Here is a 21,474-nt window from a genome sequence, read left to right as displayed (position 1 = left end):
ATCATGTCACCACTGGCACTGGGCAATGTGAGGTGGCAGGGCACAAGGCCCTCATGCATGAATGATACCCACACGGAGTCACCCATTTGGAGGTCTCCATAAGAATCAAGATGTGTTGAGACAGGCGTATGCATGATCTGATTATCCATGGCTCAAATGGGACCATTGCCTGAGGGCAGGTGATACATATATATTCAACGAAAAAGACAGAGTTTAAAGAAAAGTTCTAGCTAAGCAGACTCTATTTTATTTTGTATACTTAAACTACACAAACCCTAAAAATTCTAAAGTTATAGTTATATAACTTTAAGTTAACATATTTTGTAGCCCACCCAAAACGTAGTATAACTTAGCATATTAACCCCAACACACCTCCTTACAGTGTTGTCAACTAGCTAGCCACACTAAATTAACTATAACTCGACCCATTACTATGCATAGTGTTCTCATAAATTATGTAATTTGAGATGTCATGAGTTGTTAACATGCTATAAGGGATGGAATATGCAAGAGTATAAGCAGTGCATTGAGAAAGTGTGAGTTATAGCGAATGCAGTGTGGCTAGCAAATTGACAGCACTGTGTACTAAGCTTTGTGTAGTTGAAGTTGGTTTTGTATACAAAAAATAAAGTTTTTCTAAAGGTAACTTAACCTTAATCTTGTTTTTTTCATTGAATGTTAATATTTCTTTATTTAAAAAAAATGTGTTTCATGGTAAGTGGAGTGTTGTCGAGTGGTGCGTCGTTGTGTGGAGTGTTGTTGAGTGGAGTGTGGGCACTTGGAGGGACGTTTAGTACAGTGTTGTTGAGTGGCATTGAGTGGAGTATAATCTTGTGGAATGGAGTGGAATGTTGTAGAGTGGACTGTCGTAACGTAGAGGAGAGTGTCATACACTGCAGTATCGTACTGTGAGCTGTGGTACAGTGGCGTGTTATACAGTTGAGTGTCATAGAATGAAGTACAGTTGAGTTTAGTGGAGTGGAGTGGTATGTTGTAGGGGAGAGTGGATTTGCTTAGAGTGGAGTGGCATATCGTAGAGTAGAGTGCAGCATTGTGTTAAAGAGTGGCATGTCATACAGATTCTTACAGTGGAGGAGCATAGAGTGGTGTGGTGAAGAGTGGTATAGCTTAGAGAGAAATAGTGTAGAGTCATGATGCATAGAATGAAGTGGTGTAGAGTAGAGTGGCATAGAGGGGAATAGCATAGTGTGGAGATGCAAAGAGTGGAGTAGAGACGAGTGGCGCAGAATGACGTAGAATAGTGTGCCGTAAGGTGGAGTAGTGGAGTAGTGTGTCAAAGAGTAAAGTGGAGTAAAGCGGGGTAGAGTGTCACTGAGGAAGTTGCATAAAGTGGAGGACAGTGTCGTACAGTGGCATAAAGCTGAGTAGAGTGTCATACAATGGTATACCGTGGAGAAGAGTGTTGTAGTGTGAAGTGCTATAGAGTAGAGTATGGTAGAGGAGAGGGGCATAGAGTGGAATAGAGTGTCGTATATCGAAGTAGAGTCAATTGGCATAGAGTAGAGGGGTGTAGGATGGAGTACTATGTTTTGTCATAGAGTGTCATATCATAGAGTATCATGGCATACAGTGTCATGGCATAGAGTGTTGTGGTGTAGAGTGTTGTGACATGGAAGGAAGTGGCATAGAGTGGAATAGCTTAGAGTGGAGTGGGGCGCTGTACAGTAGTGTGGAGTGGCATAAAATGGAGTATCGTAGACTAGAATACAGTGGAGTGTCATGTCATAGAGTGTCATGTTGTGGTGTATAATAATAGAGGGGCATAGACTGGAGTGGCATAGAGTGGAATAGTGTACAATGGAGTGACATACAGTGGAGTGCTTTGTTGTAGAGTAGAATGGTGTGTTGTACGGTGTCTTACAATGGAAGGGTGTGCAGTGTAGTGGAGTAGAGTTCGGTGGTTTAGAGTGGAGGGCCGTCGAAGGCATTGACGTAAATTGGAGTGGCACAGAGTGCAATAGCATAGAATGGTGTGGCGTGGAGTGGTGTGGTGTGGAGGAGCATGTCATAGAGTGGAGTGGCATGTTGTAGAGTAGAGTGGAGTGTTGTATCATAGAGTTCTGTGTCATACAGTGTTTCACAGTAGAGTGGCATAGAGCGGAATAGTGTATAGCTGAGTGGCATAGAGCGGAGTGGAGTAGAGTGGTGTGAGTAGACTGGAGTGTTATACAGTGTCTAAGAATGGAGGAGAGTACAGTGCAGTAACATAGAGTGGAGTTGAATAGAGAGTGTTGTAGAATGTATTGGCGTGGAGTGGCATATAGTGAAATAGAGTAGATTGGAATAGTGTAGAGAGGAGTGGCAGAGTGGGGTGGCGTGTCATAGAGTGAAGTGAGTTAAAATGGTGTGGTTGTCGTAGAGTTGAGTGGGATGTTGTGTCAAAGAGTGGAATGTCATACAGTGTCTTACAATGGAGAGGCGTAAAGTGGAGTAAAGTAAAGTGGAGTGGTGTGGGGTTTAGTGACAGAGTGGAGTAGCGTATAGTTGAATATCGTAAAATGGAGAAGCACTGAGTTGAAAAGAGTGTCGTAGTGTAGAGTGAAGTGGCATAGAATGGAGTGTCATGTGGTAGAGTGGAGTGTTATGTCATAGAGTGGCGTGTCGTACAGTGTCTTATAGTGGAGTGGCATAGAGAGCCTGGCATAGAGTGGAATAGCATAGAGTGGAGTCAAATGTCATAGAGGAGAATGGAGTGTCGTGTCATTTAGTGTGGTGTCATACAGGGTTTTACAAAGGAACGGCGTACAGTGCAATAGCGTAAGGTGGAGAGGTGTAGATTGGGGTGACGTAGAGTATGATTGGATACAATATATTGGTGTACAGTGGAGTGGCACAGAGTGGAATAATGTAGAGAGGAGTGGCATTGTGTAAAGTGGAGTAGTATGTTATATAGTAGAGTAGAGTGGAGTGGCGTATCATGTTGTAGAGTATTGTGGAGTGTAGCATCATAAAGTGGCGTGTCGCACGGTGTCCTAAACTGGAGTGGCATAGAGAGGACTGGCATAGAGTTGAAAAGCATAGAGAAGAGTGGTGGAGAGTAGAGTTGCATGTCGTAGAGTGGAGTGGCGTGGCATACAGTGGAATGAAGTGGTGTGTTGCGGAGTGTGAATTGTATTTCCTATTGACTTTTTACATTATATATAGGGTATAAGTATGCTTTAGAACTAAGAAACTCCTGAACCAATTTGCATTTTTATAAAAATGACCCTTTCCACACCATAATCTATTTTCCTGTCAAATTTCATCAAAATCCTTTCAGCCATTATGTGCTATGTCGGTTTATACGTGTACGGAAAATGCATTTGCCTTGCCGCTGCCTCTCAGGCTATCATCTCTTCTTGGACAACTATAATCAACTCCTCTCTCCTACAGGGATCGATTCCTGACTCTCTCAAAGCCAGCCAGGTGGTCCCCATTCTGAAAAAACCCACTTTAAATCCTGCTTCTCCTGACAATTACAGACCTATCTCTAACATCCCTCTCCTAGCTAAAGTGCTGGAAAAATGTTTACAGCAACAGCTGAGCCAACACATCTCCAACTTCCACCTTATAAATGACTTGCAATCTGGTTTCAGACCTGGGCACAGCACGGAAACCACACTCCTCCACATTGTGATGATGCCCTTCAAGCCCTTGACCAAGGCAAAACCTGTCTCTTGATCCTCCTTGACCTATCCTCAGCTTTTGACATGGTTAACCACGAAATTCTCCTGAATCGCCTCAAGCTTAGGATGGGCCTGGATGGCACCATTCTGGCTTGTTTCCGATCTTTCCTCCAGAACCGCTCTCAGAGAGCCCTGATCAAAGGCAACCTATCCACTTCCTCTCCGATCACAGTTGGAGTCCCCAAAGATCAACCTTATCCCCCACCCTCTTCAATCTTTACCTCGAACCGCTCTCAGAGGTGCTGCGCAATGCCAATATCTCCTACAACATGTATGCCGACGCACACAGCTCTATATCAATATCTCTGCTCCAGAGGATATCCGTTCCCTGAATGAGGCCTTGAAACTAACTGTTCACGGACTCACATCTAACCAGCTTAAACTCAATGCCCAAAAAACAGGATGGGCATATTATCAAGACGGGCGATAAAATTATCACAATTTTAGTGACAAAAAACTACCGCTAAAACTGTGATAATGGGCTTGATAATATGCTCTATGGAATTCCAATTGAAGCCCATGTTAAATGTGAAGGGCATCTAACATGGGCTTTAATTGGAATTCCATGGAGCATATTATCAAGCCCATTATCGCTTTTTTAGCTGCAGTTTTCGGCCGCTAACGGCGATAATTGTATCGTCTGTCTTGATAATATGCCCCAGAGATCCTCTTAATCTCTCTACCCAACACCAATACAGCCATTCAAGTTTGGACCAAGGCTATCACAGTGCTAAACTGCTCTCCTACCATTGTGGACTCTGCTAAATCCCTGGGAATTACCTTAGACGGCAACCTGAACATGCAGGCCATATCAACGCGATGGCCAAAACCCGTCAGATTTCACCTGAACTACCTACGAAGCCTGAAACCTTTCCTCGACCCCCCTGATCTAAAATCGGCAATTCAGGCCTTAGTCATCTCTAGGCTAGAATATGGTTGCTTCACCGTTGCAGGCCTACCCAAGATCTCTGTGGCACCCTTGAAAGCCTGCCTCAACTCCGCGGCCAGACTTCTAACTGGCTCTAAGAAGTTTGACCACATCTCGCCCCACCTTAAAGCTCTGAACTGGCTTCCTCTTGAGGCCAGAATCCAATTCAAGCTGGCTTGCGTCACCCACAATGCTCTCTATTCCAAGTCCCCTGCTTTTGTCGAACAGAAACCTGTGTTATCCGGAGTAACCAGAAACTCCCGGTCCGCCAGAGCCCTTTTGCTCCAACCTGCACACTTCCAGAAAAAAAGAACATACAATAGGGCTTTCTCTGGGGCCGCCCCAAGAATATTGTACTCACTCCCACCCGCCATTAGAAGAATACTTTCTCTAGCTCACTTCAAAAAGGAGACCAAAACTTTCCTAATGGGCAAATTCCTTTCCTAAAGTTCACGCTACAATCATCCCCTCAACCTGACGTTACCTATCGTCATTGCACTATTCCTTTGCTGCCTCCCCTTATGTTACCCACCCTGCACTTCCGAACAATCCTTCAGGGTGATGAGACTGCTTTTCTTGTTATTGCATCGTTTTTGCTCCTATGCCTTAAAGTAGTCGGATATTATGATTGTTTGTTTTGCCAGATACTGTATCTATTTGTTTCCCTATCCCCCTTTGCTCTCCTCCCCCCTTAGTCCTGTATCCCACCTGATACTACTGTAAAGCACTTTGATACCCTCACGGGTCTGGTTCGCGCTCTATAAAACACTAACAGCCACATGCATCAAGCTAAAAACCGGTCGCAAACGGGCAGATTCCCAGAATCTGCCCCTTTGCGACCGGTATTTTTGCATTTGGGATGCATCATCCCAAATGCAAAAATCACAATTTAAGGAATCTCTAAATTGAGACTCCTTAAATTGCGATTGCATTTAAGGAATCCTAAATTGAGATTCCTTAAATGCAATGCATCAAAGTAAAAAAATTAGCGATTTCGCTAATAGGAGTAACAAATTACCATGAAGTTGAACTTCATGGTAATTTGCAAAAACTTTGAAAAATGCATTTTTGTGCATTTTTCAAAGTTTCATGTTGCGCACACACATGCCCTTAGGACATGTGTGTGCGCAACATATGTGCACAGATCAATTTCAGGGGGTGCAACAAGGTGTTCTTTTGACACCCTGGCTCCCTTGAAATTGCATTCTCAATTTCCGATTCTCTAATTGAGAATCGCAAATTGAGAATGTCTTCCCATTCATTCCTATGGGCCTCTAGGCCCATAGGAATGAATGGGGAGGTATTCCTTAATTGCGATTCGCAATTTGCGAGTCGCAATTAAAGAATGTTTAGAAATCGCAATTTTTTAGGCGATTTCTACATGCATAGGCTTTTGCGATTCCTTAATTGCGATTCCTTAAAAATCGCAATGAAGGAATTGCAAAAGCAAACATTGATGCATGTGCCTGTAAATAAATAAATACATTTGGAAGAATACATGTTTTGGGACCCTCCCCCTTTACGAATCACCCAAAAACTTTGCAACGTCAGACAATATAAAAAATGGAATAGGACTGCAAAGTGTGTACATGCACCCAATCTCTCTATGCTGGACGGTGCCACTAAAAAGATTCAAGCAGGGACAACTTCTCCACTGAAATAATCAAACAGAGATGGATATCACTCATTATGTGAAAAACATATCTTTTCAAACAATTCATCCTATTATTCAATACTCTCTAAATGTCTATATAAGTGCACATCCATCTCCCTCTGTTCTAAACCTTTTATCTCTGTATCAGCTGACCAAAATCCTTCTATGCATGTATATTATGTATGATATATATATTGTTTTACAAACATAATTGACTGGAGAGATCAATAGACACAGATAAAGCTTTTTTAGTCACCAGACCTAAAATATGCAAGCTCACTACACAAAGACACGTGATTCCCCTAAAGGGGTACATTTCAGTGGATGTGGTATAGAGATTCTTTACAGTGCCAGGCCAAATAAAGCACACTGGGGACTTATGGGGTGTCATTTAAAAAGTAATGAAGATGGTGGCAGGTACTGGTACTGAAAACAAAGGCACATATGTCTGCTGGAAGAACAGGAAAGTGTGTGTAAGCTAGACCTAAGGTCATAGCCTCCAAATGCACTACACTAGACACTCAAAAAGAGTGTCATTTTATACTGTAAGTACTCAAGTGTAACAAGAGAACACATAAACAGTGAAACATCAGAAGCCAAAATGATTCAAAGTAATCGTTATACAAAAAGTCATGTACAGTGAAGTTGTTGCACAGAAAAAATCCTTCTTTTATTGAGCAATCGTGTATGTATCTCCTTGGAGAGTTTCAATCAAATATGCGAAAATTACTGTTGCAAGCTTCTTGTAGATATAAAGGAATCCCAATGCTTATTGCAAATTGAACAAACATTATGTCGGAGTGCATTATCAGAACCTCTTAGATAGTGAAAAATACAGTATGAACCAGGAAGTGCCACATTTTGGGGGAGTCGTCCCTGCAGCTCTGATTTATCTGTCCCTTATCCCTTACTTGCAGTGTGCCTCTGGCTTCTGTGCTTATACAGTGCTGAGATGTTGCCTACTTGGTTGCATAGGTCTCCTGGTGGGATTTGGGGGTCTGGAGCAGGGTTTGTCCGCAGATGTGCTATGCTTAATTGTGCATGTGTGCCATTGTGTCCATCTCCCCCGTCCCCCCAGTCCCTGGTCGTTACTCACCATGTTGCTGTTCTGTCCGGTCATATTGAGCAGTGTCCTTGCCTCCAGCACCTGCACCCGTCTCCCCACTAATCACTGTGGACCACATTTCCTCCATCTCGTTCAGCTCCTCCTGCGGCGTAGGACTTCCACCTCCAGTCTACATTGCTGCCTTCCGGTTGTTTGCGAGTTTCTGATTGGTTTTGCCCATCACATCATTCCAGCGCCATTGACCTCTTCAGCACTCCTCTGCATTCACCTTGTACATGATGGTCTGCCTTATTCCATTTTTAGTTGCCAGTGACACAGTGGAGGTGACTAACAGTAGTTGATGGTGTTCCACCACCTCCGTTATCAGGATCCTGTTTTCCTGCAGACTGAACTTCGTCTTCCTCTTCTTCTTGTCCTTTCCCTTCCCTGACCTGAGGTCCCAGGCTGGTCCTCCAGGGGGCTTGTGGGATCCACGTTGTCCTCTGCACTCGGTCCGTGTGCATCCATGGTGCTACGCAGTTTTTATTTTTTATTTTATTTTGACTGCTTTTAATGTGCATTTTCCCGTATGAGGCGTGGGAATTGCACACCTGTCGCTGGTTTTCACTGATTTGTGTATTGCGAATTGGGCCATCTCCGCTTTTTTCGCGTTAGTGTTAGTCATTTCTTCAGTGTTGCATTAATTTTAACGCGGTCATTTGTCGTTGCTTGCCCGTAACCACCCGCTCTTGTGCATGTCCCCACCCCCAGGTCAGTCAACACCCCACAGTGCCCTAGGCAGAACCATCACCCCAAACCTGTGAGCTGGTTGTGCCCACCTCCCTCAAGTGAATTGCCTTCAGCGGCCACCCCTCCCCCATGCATGCAACACTCTGCCATAAAGAGCACACGGCGAGCCACTGGCAGGGCAGTGCTGCTTAACAGTGCTTGCTCACGCTGGGTGAGGGGGCCCCTGGAGCTCGGGGGGGGGGGGGGGGGGGGGGCAATGCTGGGGCTGCGGTGGCTTGTGTTACGCACCTGCTACCCCCGTACCTCCCCCTGCCTGTTTTCTATAAATTCCAGTGAATACTGTACCTTATGTTGGCGGCTCACATTGCATTCCACATTCAGATGGGCAGCACTTCAGGTTTCCTTCGCACCCGCTGTCGCTATCACAAGCCAGACGAGCAGCACGGAAACAGCTTAAATTAGGCAATGGGCATGTACCAGGTTTAGCTGAAATACAGAAGCATCAGAGACAATGTCTTCATAGTGACATAACAAATTGTCATATATCTTAATGCAGATAGGAACAAGTCCATCTTCTAATGGTTTACGAGTGACAGACAGCCACATTTGACTTTGAGAGCAGGAGAGGTTCAGACCTTGTAAATGAGTTGTGGGCAGTTTGCAAAAACACATTAATAGATATTAAGGCAAACGTGCACGTAATAGAGTAGGTTGTGCTCAGAGAGAGGAGGCATACAGGGGATAGGCGGTAAGGAGAGAGCAGTTTGAAAGAAAAAAAGAGTGGAGACAATCAGAAAGATTTAAGTAAAGACCAGTTTTCATGCAAAGTTTTAGCAATATAAAGGACTTCTTTTAAGATAGCATCCAATTTGAGGTGTAAGACCGTAGAAAAAAACATTATTTGACTGCTATTATAAACATACATGTAAATTCACCCTCATTTGGCTGATGTCCCCTTTCCACTCATATTCATTCTCCTAACAAACTACGGGGCATATTATCAAGAACTGCTTTAAAATGATCGCCGGTTTAGCAGCAGAAAACTGTTGCTAAAGCGGCAATAATGGGCTTGATAAAATGCCCTGGAGAATTCCAATAGAAGCCCATGTTTACACCAGAACATGGACTTCTATTGGAATTCTCAAGGGCCGCTAAACCGGTGATAATTTTTAAAGCAGTTCTTGATAATATGCCCCTACATTTCTCCATAGACTTCAGCGGGATCATCCTCTTTTTAACCCTATATCACCCAGCTAAAATAACTCATTTTCTAATCATTCTGATGAAATCACCCTCTTCAACATCTGACTGCACCCTCATTGTAGAGCCAACAGGTTGCTAAGTATGTATAAGTGCTGATATTAACAGACATGTGTTCATCACATGATTGGCCATCCGTTCTCCTCCTCACCCACCCAAGGAATAGAAGCTACAGTAGCCCGGTTCGCTGGAGTTAATACTAAGGTGCTACAACAGGATATTAGCATATGCCATATACCATCTGGGGAGCAACGATATACTCTACCAGTTGTATTCTCCCATTATCCACAGGCTGTGAACACTCTGGGTTGGTGTTAGCAGCAAATCAAGCCTTGTTGATACCAGAGCAGTAAAATGCTTACTAATGATCTAAAATGTCTAATCTGTCACACTGTCATAAAACAGTAAATGACCCTGCTATTGGACCTCTCTCACTTTATGCCCTCAGATTATCATTAGGGGCCATATGTATCAAGGCCAAATGGGTTCGCAAACGCCGAAATTCAGTTTGCGAACACATTTTCGCAAAATGGTATGTATGAAAGAATTTGGGTGCAAAATAAGGCATCGCAAAATTTGCCATTCCATATTTTGCGATTGCATTTAAGGAAACGCACATTTTGCGATTTCTTAAATACAATGTATGAAGCAAAAAAGAAAATCCTAAATGCCCTTAAGGAATCGCAAATTACCACCAACTTGTAGTTGGTGGTAATTTGCGATTTCTTTTACAAATGCACTTTATGCAATTTGTAAAGGTGCCATGTGACGCTCGTACATGCCCTTAGGGCATGTATGTGCGCCATATGCGCACACATGTCATTTTCAGGGGTGCAGCAGGGTGTTCTTGAGGCACCCCTGCACCCTTGAAATTATTCTCAATTTGCGATTAGCAAATTGCGATTCTTAAATTGAGAATCATTTCACATTCATTCCTATGGGCCTCCGGGCCCATAGAAATGAATGGGAAATTATTCCTTAATTGCGATTAGCAATTTGCTAATCGCAATTAAGGAATTTTAAGAAATCGCAAAAAAACCCGAATTTCTACATACATACCATTTTGCGATTTCTAATAGCGATTCCTTAAAAATCGCTATTTAGGAATCGCAAAAGGGAATGTTGATACATATGTCCCTAAGTGCCCTGCATCTACTTCCTATTTCCTATCCAGCACCCTCCCAATTGGGGAACAAGTTAATGCTCTGAAGGGAAGAGCAGGATTTCCAGGGATATTTAGTACTATATGAGCAGGAAATGGTCTCACCATCTCCTACTTTCCCCCATGAAGCTGGTGAAGTCTTCTCTTGCGCTCTGAGTCCTCACCAGCCTGCTCAGTTTACTGATGACTTCTCTTTTTCTTCCAGAGGCTAGATACCAGCTGTAAAAACAATACCCACCAGCACCACATGTAAGTGAGGAAGCACACTAAGCTGGGCAGAGGAGGGCATACTCCTGTGAGTATATTTGAGGTGCTGCATTTTGCAGGGCCAACTCATGTTATACATTGTGTGATGCTTTCAATAGGCTGGATAGTCCGGAATCTTCCTTAATAAAAAATTATCCATATTACTGGATGAAATGTGTGATCATGGTGCATTTGAAAGAGCTGATGGATCCGATCATTCTGATTTATAAAAAAGATTGTGGCTGTTGTGTTTGTGTGCTGATGAACAATGCTTATTTAAGAAAACTATAGTTAAATGTCATCCACTTTGGAAAACTAATACTTTTTTAGCCACACTGGATGGAGCTAAATGTTTTTCATCACTGGATTCCTGTGGAGCCAAAGTGGGTTATTACCAGGAAGTAGTAAATTGACTACATGTATAGGTCCATACGTGACATAGAAGTACTTAAGCATGCCATTCGACTTATCATTGCTTGCTCCATCTTTCAAAAACTCATCTCCTACCTCTATTAAGAAATTAGTGGCTTTCCAAGAAGATATCTCGGTGTTCGTAAAACTGTTGACGACATAATCAAATTATAGGACGTGTATTGGAGACCCTGCAGGATAGATGTGTGACTCTGCAATAGGACAGGTGATTATTTGTTTTAGAATTTGAATATTGTGGACATTAAATAACATCCAATAGTATGTCACACAAGATAGAGCTACCTCAGACCATTAAACAAGTGTAACTCTTTCAAATACAGATCAAATAAGGTAGTATTTTGAGTAGTTCAAATGCTATATAAAATCTGTACATCAATGCTCACAGTTTTTGCTCAACATTCAAAAATGATGCCAAATGTGCGTGGTCTGAAGAGCAAGAGACAGTATTTCAAGCTGTAAAAGGGGTCATTCTCAAAGCTCCCACTTTAAGAATTGTCTCTCAAGAGGGGTGTAATATTCTTAATCTGGATCAAAGTGAAGAAGGTCTAGGACTGTTTTCTCACAAAGATGTGGGAGTGCTGATAAAACATTTTCCCTTCAAGAGCCTTGTCTGAGGTGAAAAAAGTATTTTCAGTGGGTAAGGTAGGTAGGTCGGTATGGTAGGTTAGAGTTGGTGGGCATGGTTAGAATAAGGTAAATTGGTGCTGGAGGTAAGTATAGTATATAGTATACTACATATGGTAGCTGGGCATGGTAGATTAAGACCGGAAGGAGGTAATGCGATTTTGTGTGGTGAGAGTCTGTCAGAGCAGAGCTGGAATGCAGGAAGCACAGCTTCTGAAGGAGATGGAAGGGAAGGCACAAAGAGTGCTGCGGGTGGGTAACAGGATATTACTTGTTTTCCTAATTTGACACAGGGAGGATGAGGCATGCTATGTATGGCTCCCCCATTATGCCTCTGGGTGGATGAGCTGAGGGGCCAAATATAACAAAAAACTTACAGATGGGTAAAAGGGGAATTACTGAGGTATTTCTCACCTCACGGTTCTCAGTGACATCACAGAAAACTTGAGCTTTGCTCTCATCATCATCTTCATGTCACTCAGAAACCCTTTGTAAAAGACATCCCCATAATTAACTGTTACCCATCTATAATTCTATTTGTTATTCATAAAGCGCACTTCTTTTTCTTACAGGCAAGTGGGTTATCACTTTTTTTTAGAGTTTTATATAGCGCGAACTAGACCCAAAGATATCAGGTATCAGAGTGCTTTACATGAGCACTAGTTTCGTTACAGATGGACACATTCATTTTTGTTAGGCACGGGGAGATTAAGGGGCAGATTTACAATTACTGGCGCATCCCTGCATATTGGCAAGGATACGCCAGTAATTGTGCGCCGCAGCTCCGCCACCCATGATGCGGCGCATTTACAATGCGGCGCACCATGGGGCAAAAATGGCACAGATGCGGCACGCATCTGTGCCGTAAAAGCAGCGCATTGCTGGAGTTGCGTCGCAAGCACGACGCAGCTCCAGAAATGATCAGGCCCTATGTGTACAATGCTGCGTCAATCCTTACGCCTACTTCAAGCAGGCTCAGGGTTTTGACGCAGCATGGGCCCAAAAGTGACTGAGTGAAATCTTGTAGACTTTTGGGAGGCGTTCCTGCACAGGAACGCCTCCCCCTGCGATGGTACGCCTCTTCTGGCGCAGAGCTTCACAACGTGACGCATCTGGGCGATGCGTCACGTTGTAAATACCCCGCACCATGGTGCATCTTTTGCGCCGTCGCTGCGTCACAAAAGTGATGCAACGGCGGCGTAAAAGAGGCGCAAGGGGCTTGTAAATCTGCCCCTAAGTGATTTGCCTAGAGTCACAGGATGTTTAGCGTCTTTGCCGAGACCAGCTTCAGGGTCAACGCTTTAGCCGTAAGGCTACATACTCTCCCTGTCAATTGTTTATGATTGTTGCTCACAATTCACAGCATGAAATATTAAACTTTTTAAAAAGAGTGATCAGCTAGGAGAAAACAAATAATGTTTTGTTTAGTTTTTTTATGTAACTGCTTCTAGATGCTCTTCCTGATAAGAATAATAAGAAAACAAAGACTAACTATTCTCAATATTATGATGAGTATAATTATGATGATGATTATTATTGTTGATAATATTATTAGTAGTAGTATTTCATAATAGTCATTATTTTGAAAAGAGCTCCTGGTTGTATGTATTTATATGTGTATGTATATATTGATGAGATTTGTAAAGCGCAAACCTAGTGTGAGCGCACTAGAGCACCAAACAGGTGGCATGGCTGCCATGAAGATATAATTATTAGGGGAAGGCCAAGAGCAGACTTTCGATTCATGTGTTGCGCTCCTTAAAGGGGTAGGTCTTTGGCTTTTTTGTGAGTTGTAGAGGTTTGTTGTTGATTTTGCTTGGATAGAGATACTCTTCCAGATCCTAGGAGATTTGACAGAGAAGGCTTGCGTTCCCCAGATGTGGTAGTCTGTTTGTTACCTCGTCTTTGATGAACAAACCGCATTAGCAGAGTTATGTTGTGTCCTCAAAGAAGAGTGTTATAAAATTGAGAAATAGAAGATAACGTTTGTTCTGAAAGTACTGAATTTAAATGACATACACGGCATAATATTTCATTGTAGATTCTTTTGATAGGGGGACAATATATTCGTTGCTCTTTAAAAAAGCCTATGTGTCAGTACACATTTACTTTGGGAACAAAAATGATGCCAATCCATCAGCATGTATCATGGCAGCAAACTCAAATGAATTAAAGTGAAAGGGTGATCAGTGAATAGAAATGGCCCTTTAGTTTATGACAAGCTTAAGCATCCAATCAGCAAGCAGAAAAAGCATAAACCATAACTTCAATTGATGATGTGACAGCCAAGTACATAAACCAAAAAACACAAACGTGGTCTCAATTTCAAGCTACACATATTGCATCAACAGTTTAGAAAAAGAGGATTACATGATCCAGATGACATTCTTGGATCCAGCTACATCTCATCTGGAGAAAGAAAAAGTGCCCTCCACACACAGTCATGCACTCTGCACTCTGCATTTGTGGTTTTGCTGGCCAGTGCATGTATTGGCAACATATGGCAGACGAGAACGAGGGCTCAGCGAGATGTAGTCATGGCTGCATTTGAATGCATTGCACAAGGCACAATCTTTCAGTTCATTTTTAGTAAGACTTATTTATTTAATCCTCACTTTAACTATAAATCCAACAATCAATCTTGATTTTCTGGTATTAGTTGGAAGATATGCTAGATGGATCAGCATACCACACCGAAGGATGCATTATAAAACACAGATCTTGGCACTTTACTGAAACTTTATCAATTATGAGGACAGCCTCGTCTATGCATTCAACACTTTAATTATTTCTGGAATATTCCTGTTGCTAACCCTCTGTACATGACTGATATGGCAATACTACAAATGCAGCATTTTGTAGGGGTTTAGTTGGAAGGGGTTTGGTCAAGTGCATTTCTCTTGCTCATGCCTCTTGATTGATTTGATGATTTTATTAACGGTTAGCTTTATCTCCTACATTTACATGTGTTGTTATTGCAGTGTTTTTTATTTACCCAATAATATTTTTTTATTTGACCAAATGATCCAATCAACACAGTCCAACAGGAAAACTAATGGGAAACACCCTCAAAACCTTTGCATTGACAGACTGCCCATCCAAGCAATAGATAAGCATGAAAAACACCTGAAAGCCAGTAGCTGAAGAGGGCTGTTCCAAAGCCCACCCTCCCTCTAACTTCTTAATATTTACTGCTATCAAGAGCTCTCGCATGAAGATGGTGATAGGGTGCTGCGCTGTTGGAAAAAGACTTTAAAAGCAGCACCCTAACATCATCTGGATGCACGAGAAAAGGAAAAGTCTAACTCCTACGTAAACATAGAAGATACTGTAGAGAGAATGGAGCTGGAAGTAGAAAACTATTGTGCACACATAAACACAAGCCATCACAAACACACAAGGAGATTTCACAAATATTCCACTTTGCAGCTCAGTATCTTCGGCCACATACCTTTGAAAGATGGGTCACACGTGCGTCCTTTCTTCGTGAGGCAGCATTTCTTGACCCCCGCACACTCACTGTCTGAGCTGCAAAAATCCTCTCTGTTCTCAATGTCAGCCTCTTTGAAAGACACAATCGGGCACTCGCCAGGCCGTTCTGAATGGAAAAAGAATGGGAACAGAAACTTAGAAAGACCCAGACTGGAATATTTTATTTCAGTGTTGTTATATTCATTCATTTCATTTCTGCCATTTTCTCTTTTTAAAGGGTGGAAAAAAATTATCAAACTGCTTAGGTGCTCTAAGTGGTGGAGTCCATACTAGCGAATGAAGGGAGAGATCGCAGTTGACCTGCACTTTGTTCTTTCTTGGCTACGCTGCATTAACTGCGCGTTCATCCTCCTCGTTACAGTCCTTATTTATGCGAGGAGTTCCTTCACTCTGAGGCAGTCACTGTCCATGCTGTAGGCTGGAAAGAAGGCTGCTTTCCTCATATTCTTTCTACATTAGAGAACCTCCTCATTCCTCTAACGCCACCCCACCGATCCCAACCACACTTGAAAGTTTACAGAACATCTGATCAGGTCCTAAGTGTTAAAGGAGGAGGCACAGAAGGTGAGAAGATAAAGACTAGGGGTCCATTATGCATCTCGGTGGAAACGGGACCGTCCGCCATGTGTGCGGCGGTCCCGCCATAGCGATTAGGATGCGCCCGCCACAGTGGCGGGCACATCCAGCATGTTCAACATTGTGGCGGCGGTGCTCTCAGCACCGCCCGCCACAATGCTAAAAATGCGGTTCAGCATTTGCATAAACAAAGCGGCAGGCCCCGCGCGGTGCCTGCCGCTTTGTTTATGCAAATGAAGGGGGGTACCACAGGTACCCCCCGAGTGCAACCCCCACCCCTCCTTCACTCTGGGGGCCCGCAGGGGGCCCCCAGAGTGAAGACCGCATGCCTTTCCGTGGCGGCATTGCCGCCACGGAAAGGCATGTCTGAAAGCCCATGCTAATATGGCTGGCAGTGTCTATGGGACACCGCCCCCATATTAAGCATTTTTTGCCCCAGCCACCAGGCAACAGGGGCGGAAAAGCGGCGGACGGTCTTTCCGTCTGCCGCGGTCCCCCCGCCATTCTAATATGGCGGGGGAATTCTGGGGAGGATGTCGGGCGGATTGCCCCCGCAAGGCCGGCGGTGGCTACCGCCAGCCTGGCAGAGGCAATCCGCCCGACATCATAATGGGCCCCTAGGACTTAGAGTAAGGACGAAAGGATGATTACTGATGAGGTAATTAGCACAATCAGTGATAAGTATCAGCGTCTATTGTATCACGAGCTAACATTACTTGGTTGGTTCAAAGTTACTATTCCTTTGAGAGCTGACAGCTAAGGGGACCAAGAATGGATTGATGTAACACAGGAGACTCTGTGGCGCAGACTGGCACATCCCTCTACAGGCACACAATCTACTCAAGGACTTTGGATATCTTTGAGGCAATGCCGCCACGGAAAGGCATGTTTCCGCCCCCACTGTAATATGGCTGATGGTGTCTCACAGACACCGCCACCATATTGAACACTTTTCCGTCCGGTCGACTTGTCGGAAAAGTGGCGTACGGTCTTTCCGTCCGCTGTGGAACCCCCAGCCATCGTAATATGGGGCGGGGGCTTTGCTGCATGGATGGGGGGCGGATCGTCCCCGCCGGGCCGTCGGTGACTACCGCCGGCCCGGCGGGGCGATCTGCCCGCCATCCTAATGGGGCCCAATATTTCTATTTAGGAAATGCATTAGATATGGCATGGTTGATCTATTTCTAAGATGGGAGGCAGAGGAACAACTTAGATATCACGGTGCAACATTGATTGAATGACTAAGGTTTGAACGATAGGATTTCTGAAGGATTGGCAGAAGAAAAGTGGGGAATAGATGTAAGTGTTTAAATGATGTCCCCTAATAGATGGCTAGAGCAATTAAATGAATACGTGTTACCTTTGAATTTGGTAATACAGGGCATATTGTCAGTTTTTGCACCTCTCCTGGCCTATTATTCCACAGCCCAGAAAAAGGATTTTCATTCTAGGAACACACTGATGAGGATAAGCTACCCATCAGAAAACCAGGGCAGATAACTCTTCAAATAAAAGCCATGGTCTGGGATAGCAGGTATGATGTCACTGCAACAGGAATGTGAACTCACCCTTGTGATCAGATTGAATTCAAAGCACAAGAATGGGAAGGGAACTTCAGTAGCACTTTGAGTGATTCTTCCAGAGGAAAAAGCTGTACAGCCCTTTGCTCCTTTAGCAGATCAGTGCATTAACCTTATGATGCTGTAAAGAGCCAGACAAGTACCGCGAAAGCGAAAACCTTCATGTGATCACAGGGAGATATTTGCCACTGCACCCCCTTTAGATCTTAAAAACAGAAATCTGCACAACTCCACAATGCAGCCTGTGCTTCTGGATCACACTGACCAGCATTTCCATCTTCCTTCTGCAGTTGATCAGTTTGTGTGACAATTTTGTTCCCACTTATGGAGGCGCAGAGAGTGGGGGGAGGAGCATCCACCCTGGGTACTTGACGACCACACTGCTTCCTGTTCTGTGCTTTCAATCTACATCCCAGGTTATGTTGCTTCCTGGCAGTGCTTGATCTAATCCTAGTAACCAGTGTGCATGTGGGAGAAAGTACCTTGTAGAAAGAGAGGTAGACTGCACATTCTCAAGAACCGTACCTGTGTGAAGCACAAAAAGTTCATTCGATTTGATTTGAAGAAGCAGGTACATCATGGACAGTCATACTCTGATGGCTAATAAACCCTCACCCACTTAGTGCGGTATGCTTCACAATCTACAATTAACAGACGTCACTTTGCTGTCCATAATGTCATACATGGAGTGCTGGGGGTTGAAAATGAGTGTGAGAGATGACCAAGGAGGAGTAACATTGTGTTTGGAAAGACCAGCCAACAGAATCAACTTCATCCTTCAAACCCCATTCACAAGGTTAAAAACAAGTGTCAGTTTCTCTAACCCTTCATGTCTCCTACATATTTTCTACCCAATGAAACAATATGCTCTACAAAAAAGTACACACTACAAACCAGACTACAAAGAATTGCCTCTCAGTGCTAGATGGAGAACCCAATGATGAAGCATGCCACACTAGGTGGTCTGGGCTCACTCCAGTAAAGTATCTCTCACCTAATTCTGTTGGAGCATTTTGGGAATCTCCTTCTGGCTCCACTTGAGCGAAGGTACTTACCTGCATGGGGTCATTTGCACCTCTAGCCCTCCCTGCCCCCTCCAGTGGTCTTTAATCTGTTTTCAATGCATGTTTTAGCACATTAAACAGATGCCTTTTGGCTTTCCCAACGCTAGTTTGCTGTGGTTTTGACGGGAAGGACGTGGCCAAAGGTAGCTGTTGTAGGAAAGGAGGGTATAACGTTGTTGATTCTTGCACTAGTACCTTCCTTCCTTCCCCTGTTTAGTTGGAGCTATCGGTGGTCCATCAGTCTGCTGACATCTGCCATGCAGGAGATGAGTTTAAATATGCAGAAAACTTAATCAAAAGCTGATTGTTATCTCTGTAGCCAATAGGCCATGGTCGTTCATGTTGACTGAGAGTTCAGAGCGGAAATTCCAGCTCCCCCTCAAAAATAATTTCTAAGATATTGATCACCAACTCAGGAGGTCTTGGCCTGTGAATCTTGTTAAAGAGCTGAAAGGATCTGAAGTGTGTCTCCAGCTGTCAAGAAATATCTTTCTCGAGATTTTACCTCATAACAAGAAAGCAAGAAGTTGGCCTAAAGGTACCGGGCTCCATTGTGATACTGGTTTCCTGGGTAGAGGACAAGTCACTTTCCAACATGGGGATCATCAACTTCAGAGATTTCCTGATTGATCATTGAGTCAATATGGTGCATGAGTAGGTTCAGAAAGTAGAGAAGCAGCAACCAAGGAGCAGAAGCTCAATTAATGTAAATGATTATTCTTTGTGGTTAGTGTGGGATCAAAAGAGTTCCAGGAAGACTGGGTACCAGAGGATGATCTGGCAAATCCATACTCGCTCAATTAGACCTGATTCTATGACAGTGGCAGAGACAGAGGGGACTCCCAGCAAAACACAGATGTTAGCAGGCATGACAAGGAATGGTAAAGCTCATGAGTAGGGCTTTAAAGCGGAAGAAAGAGAGGGTTACAGCAATGTTTTCACTGCATTAAAAAGCTTTTACTGATTTGAGTGCCGACTTGAGTTTACCCTATGAGTAAAGATGCTTTACAGATGCTTTAAAGATGCTTACAGTGGAGAAGTGTGGCTCAATGGTTAGAGCGGCAGACCCTGATGCAGAGGTCTAGCCCGGGACCAGGGTTCAATTCCCTGCCTCGGCGGGTCTTGGGCTCAAAAATTCCACTGACCTGATAATTCTCGCCTCGGTGCCTATTCCAATCATGGAGTACCACTCTGCAACTCTGGGCAATAGCTTGCTTAATCTCCACAACGGCCCCCACAACGCTAAGGATGCCTGGCCTCCACCTTGGGGGTGCCCAGGAGTGGACGCCTCACAGGGAAAGCCAGGATGGGTTCCACAGCGGTATTCGTACAAGCGCCTTGAGACCCTTGCGGGTGAGTAGGGGCTATACAAGTATGAATTTACATGCTTCAGAGCTCCTATAGCTTTTTAGTAGGCTCTCAGATGTTTTTATGCTGCAAAGACATCGACTTCTGATCTTTTTCAATGTTTTCCTCTCTAGACTGAATGCAACATTCTTAACTAAATGCTATCAGCTTATTGGAAATCGAGATGCCTGCATGTGTCTGAATATGATGTGTTTTAATGGCGTACCCATGGAAAGAGTGCGGTTGTAAACAGTAGAAATAACATCTATAACAACAGAGCATGAATACATAACTCCCTATTTAAGTGGGAATCTCCAGGTTTGTTGAAGACAAAATTATCTTTATTTTTGTTTTCTCTGCTGAAAATCTACTCCTCTCCAATACAAGTCAATAGGAAATTAAATTGAATATTGCCCTATTACTTGTCCTAAATCTCCCTATTAGGTGTACCCAAATGTTGATCAGCATTGTTAAGGAAGTTGTTGTAGAGAGGGGCAGAACTTTGTAAAGTTTAAAGTGCAGAGGAGACTTTCTCTCAGGATGATATCAGCCTGAGTCCGGTGTACTGCACATTGGAGTCAAGGATGTGCTTAGTTGAGTGCTCGATGTGGATTGCTGTTCGAAAGAGCCAAAACCTCTATTTATGAGCAGAGATGCAATGTAATCCATTAGGTCTAGGCACATTGCACCAAACTCAAGAGCAGAGGTATATCATAAAGCAAATGATGGGGCAAAAGGGGTAGCTAGCTACTTATTACTGATGGGTCTCTGATTACGCTTTTCCCTAATTTGAGGATCTGATCCCCCCTCACTCTGGGAATAGCAAAAGGAGTTTTGAAGATAACTACCTGGTGGTCTGACCATGTCTACAACCAGTGTTTGACATACATCCGAGATGCTGTCAGCCTTCCTTTCATTGGGGTTCTTTCATGGAACAGTCATCGCCAGATAGGCTGGCGGACCACTAACTCTAGACTGGACAGCTGAAACACTGCATATTTTGGCAAAGTGTGCACCACCTCTTATTCTTTCTATATTCTTGGATGTTACCACAAATGTATTGGGGGCATATCATACTGGTTGTAGTTCCAGTTCCAGTTTGTGATTGGAGAGTTTCATATCAGTATCAGATAGGGATTGACGCACTTTATGATTATACATTTCAAAAAAATGTTGTCACGTTTCCGCTTTCTATTGCACTGATTTTAAATATGCGCTCATAATATATTGTTGTTGTAAAGCTTTATTTCGACATCAATTAAAAAAAATAAAAAATAATTATGATCGAAATACAAGATATGCATATGGTACATCAACATACTAAAAAGATATATGCAGACAATCCATCCAGGTACTCTACTGCGCCTGTGGTGTAAAGTGCAGGTACCGTCTTCAACTGGTTAAAAAGTTAATACACATCATGTTAATAAAAACAAACATTTGATACAAAAAAAGTAGAGAAAGAGGAACTGCATAATATTCATCTTAAATAGGGTCTGGAAGCTGGTTACAACCACCCACAGGCCTGTAAAATGTTCCAACCCTTTTGGAGATAGCAGCACATAAGGTTAAAAAAACATATAAGCAAAAAGTGAATGTGCGTAACTTGTGATTTTAAAACTAGAAAG

General features: G+C 43.4%; 1 protein-coding gene across 2 annotated transcripts in view; it reads right to left on the bottom strand.

The window, feature by feature from the left end:
- LOC147706151 (uncharacterized) overlaps positions 1-21,474 on the bottom strand; it is a 162,924-nt gene that overhangs the window by 2,519 nt on the left and 138,931 nt on the right. For both annotated transcript variants that reach the window (XM_086932586.1, XM_086932585.1), the window contains exons 3-4: positions 15,239-15,385; positions 8,409-8,549 (exon numbers count right to left, since the gene is read on the bottom strand). In XM_086932586.1, coding sequence (XP_086788712.1) covers positions 8,410-8,549; positions 15,239-15,385 — 287 coding nt within the window. In that variant the 3' untranslated portion in view covers position 8,409. The remainder of the gene's footprint in view (positions 1-8,408; positions 8,550-15,238; positions 15,386-21,474) is intronic.

The sequence above is a fragment of the Lissotriton vulgaris genome, chromosome 7 (genome assembly GCF_964263255.1).
Source record: "Lissotriton vulgaris chromosome 7, aLisVul1.2, whole genome shotgun sequence".
NCBI classification, from domain to species: Eukaryota; Metazoa; Chordata; class Amphibia; order Caudata; family Salamandridae; genus Lissotriton; species Lissotriton vulgaris.
This window is presented reverse-complemented; position numbering and strand designations above follow the sequence as displayed.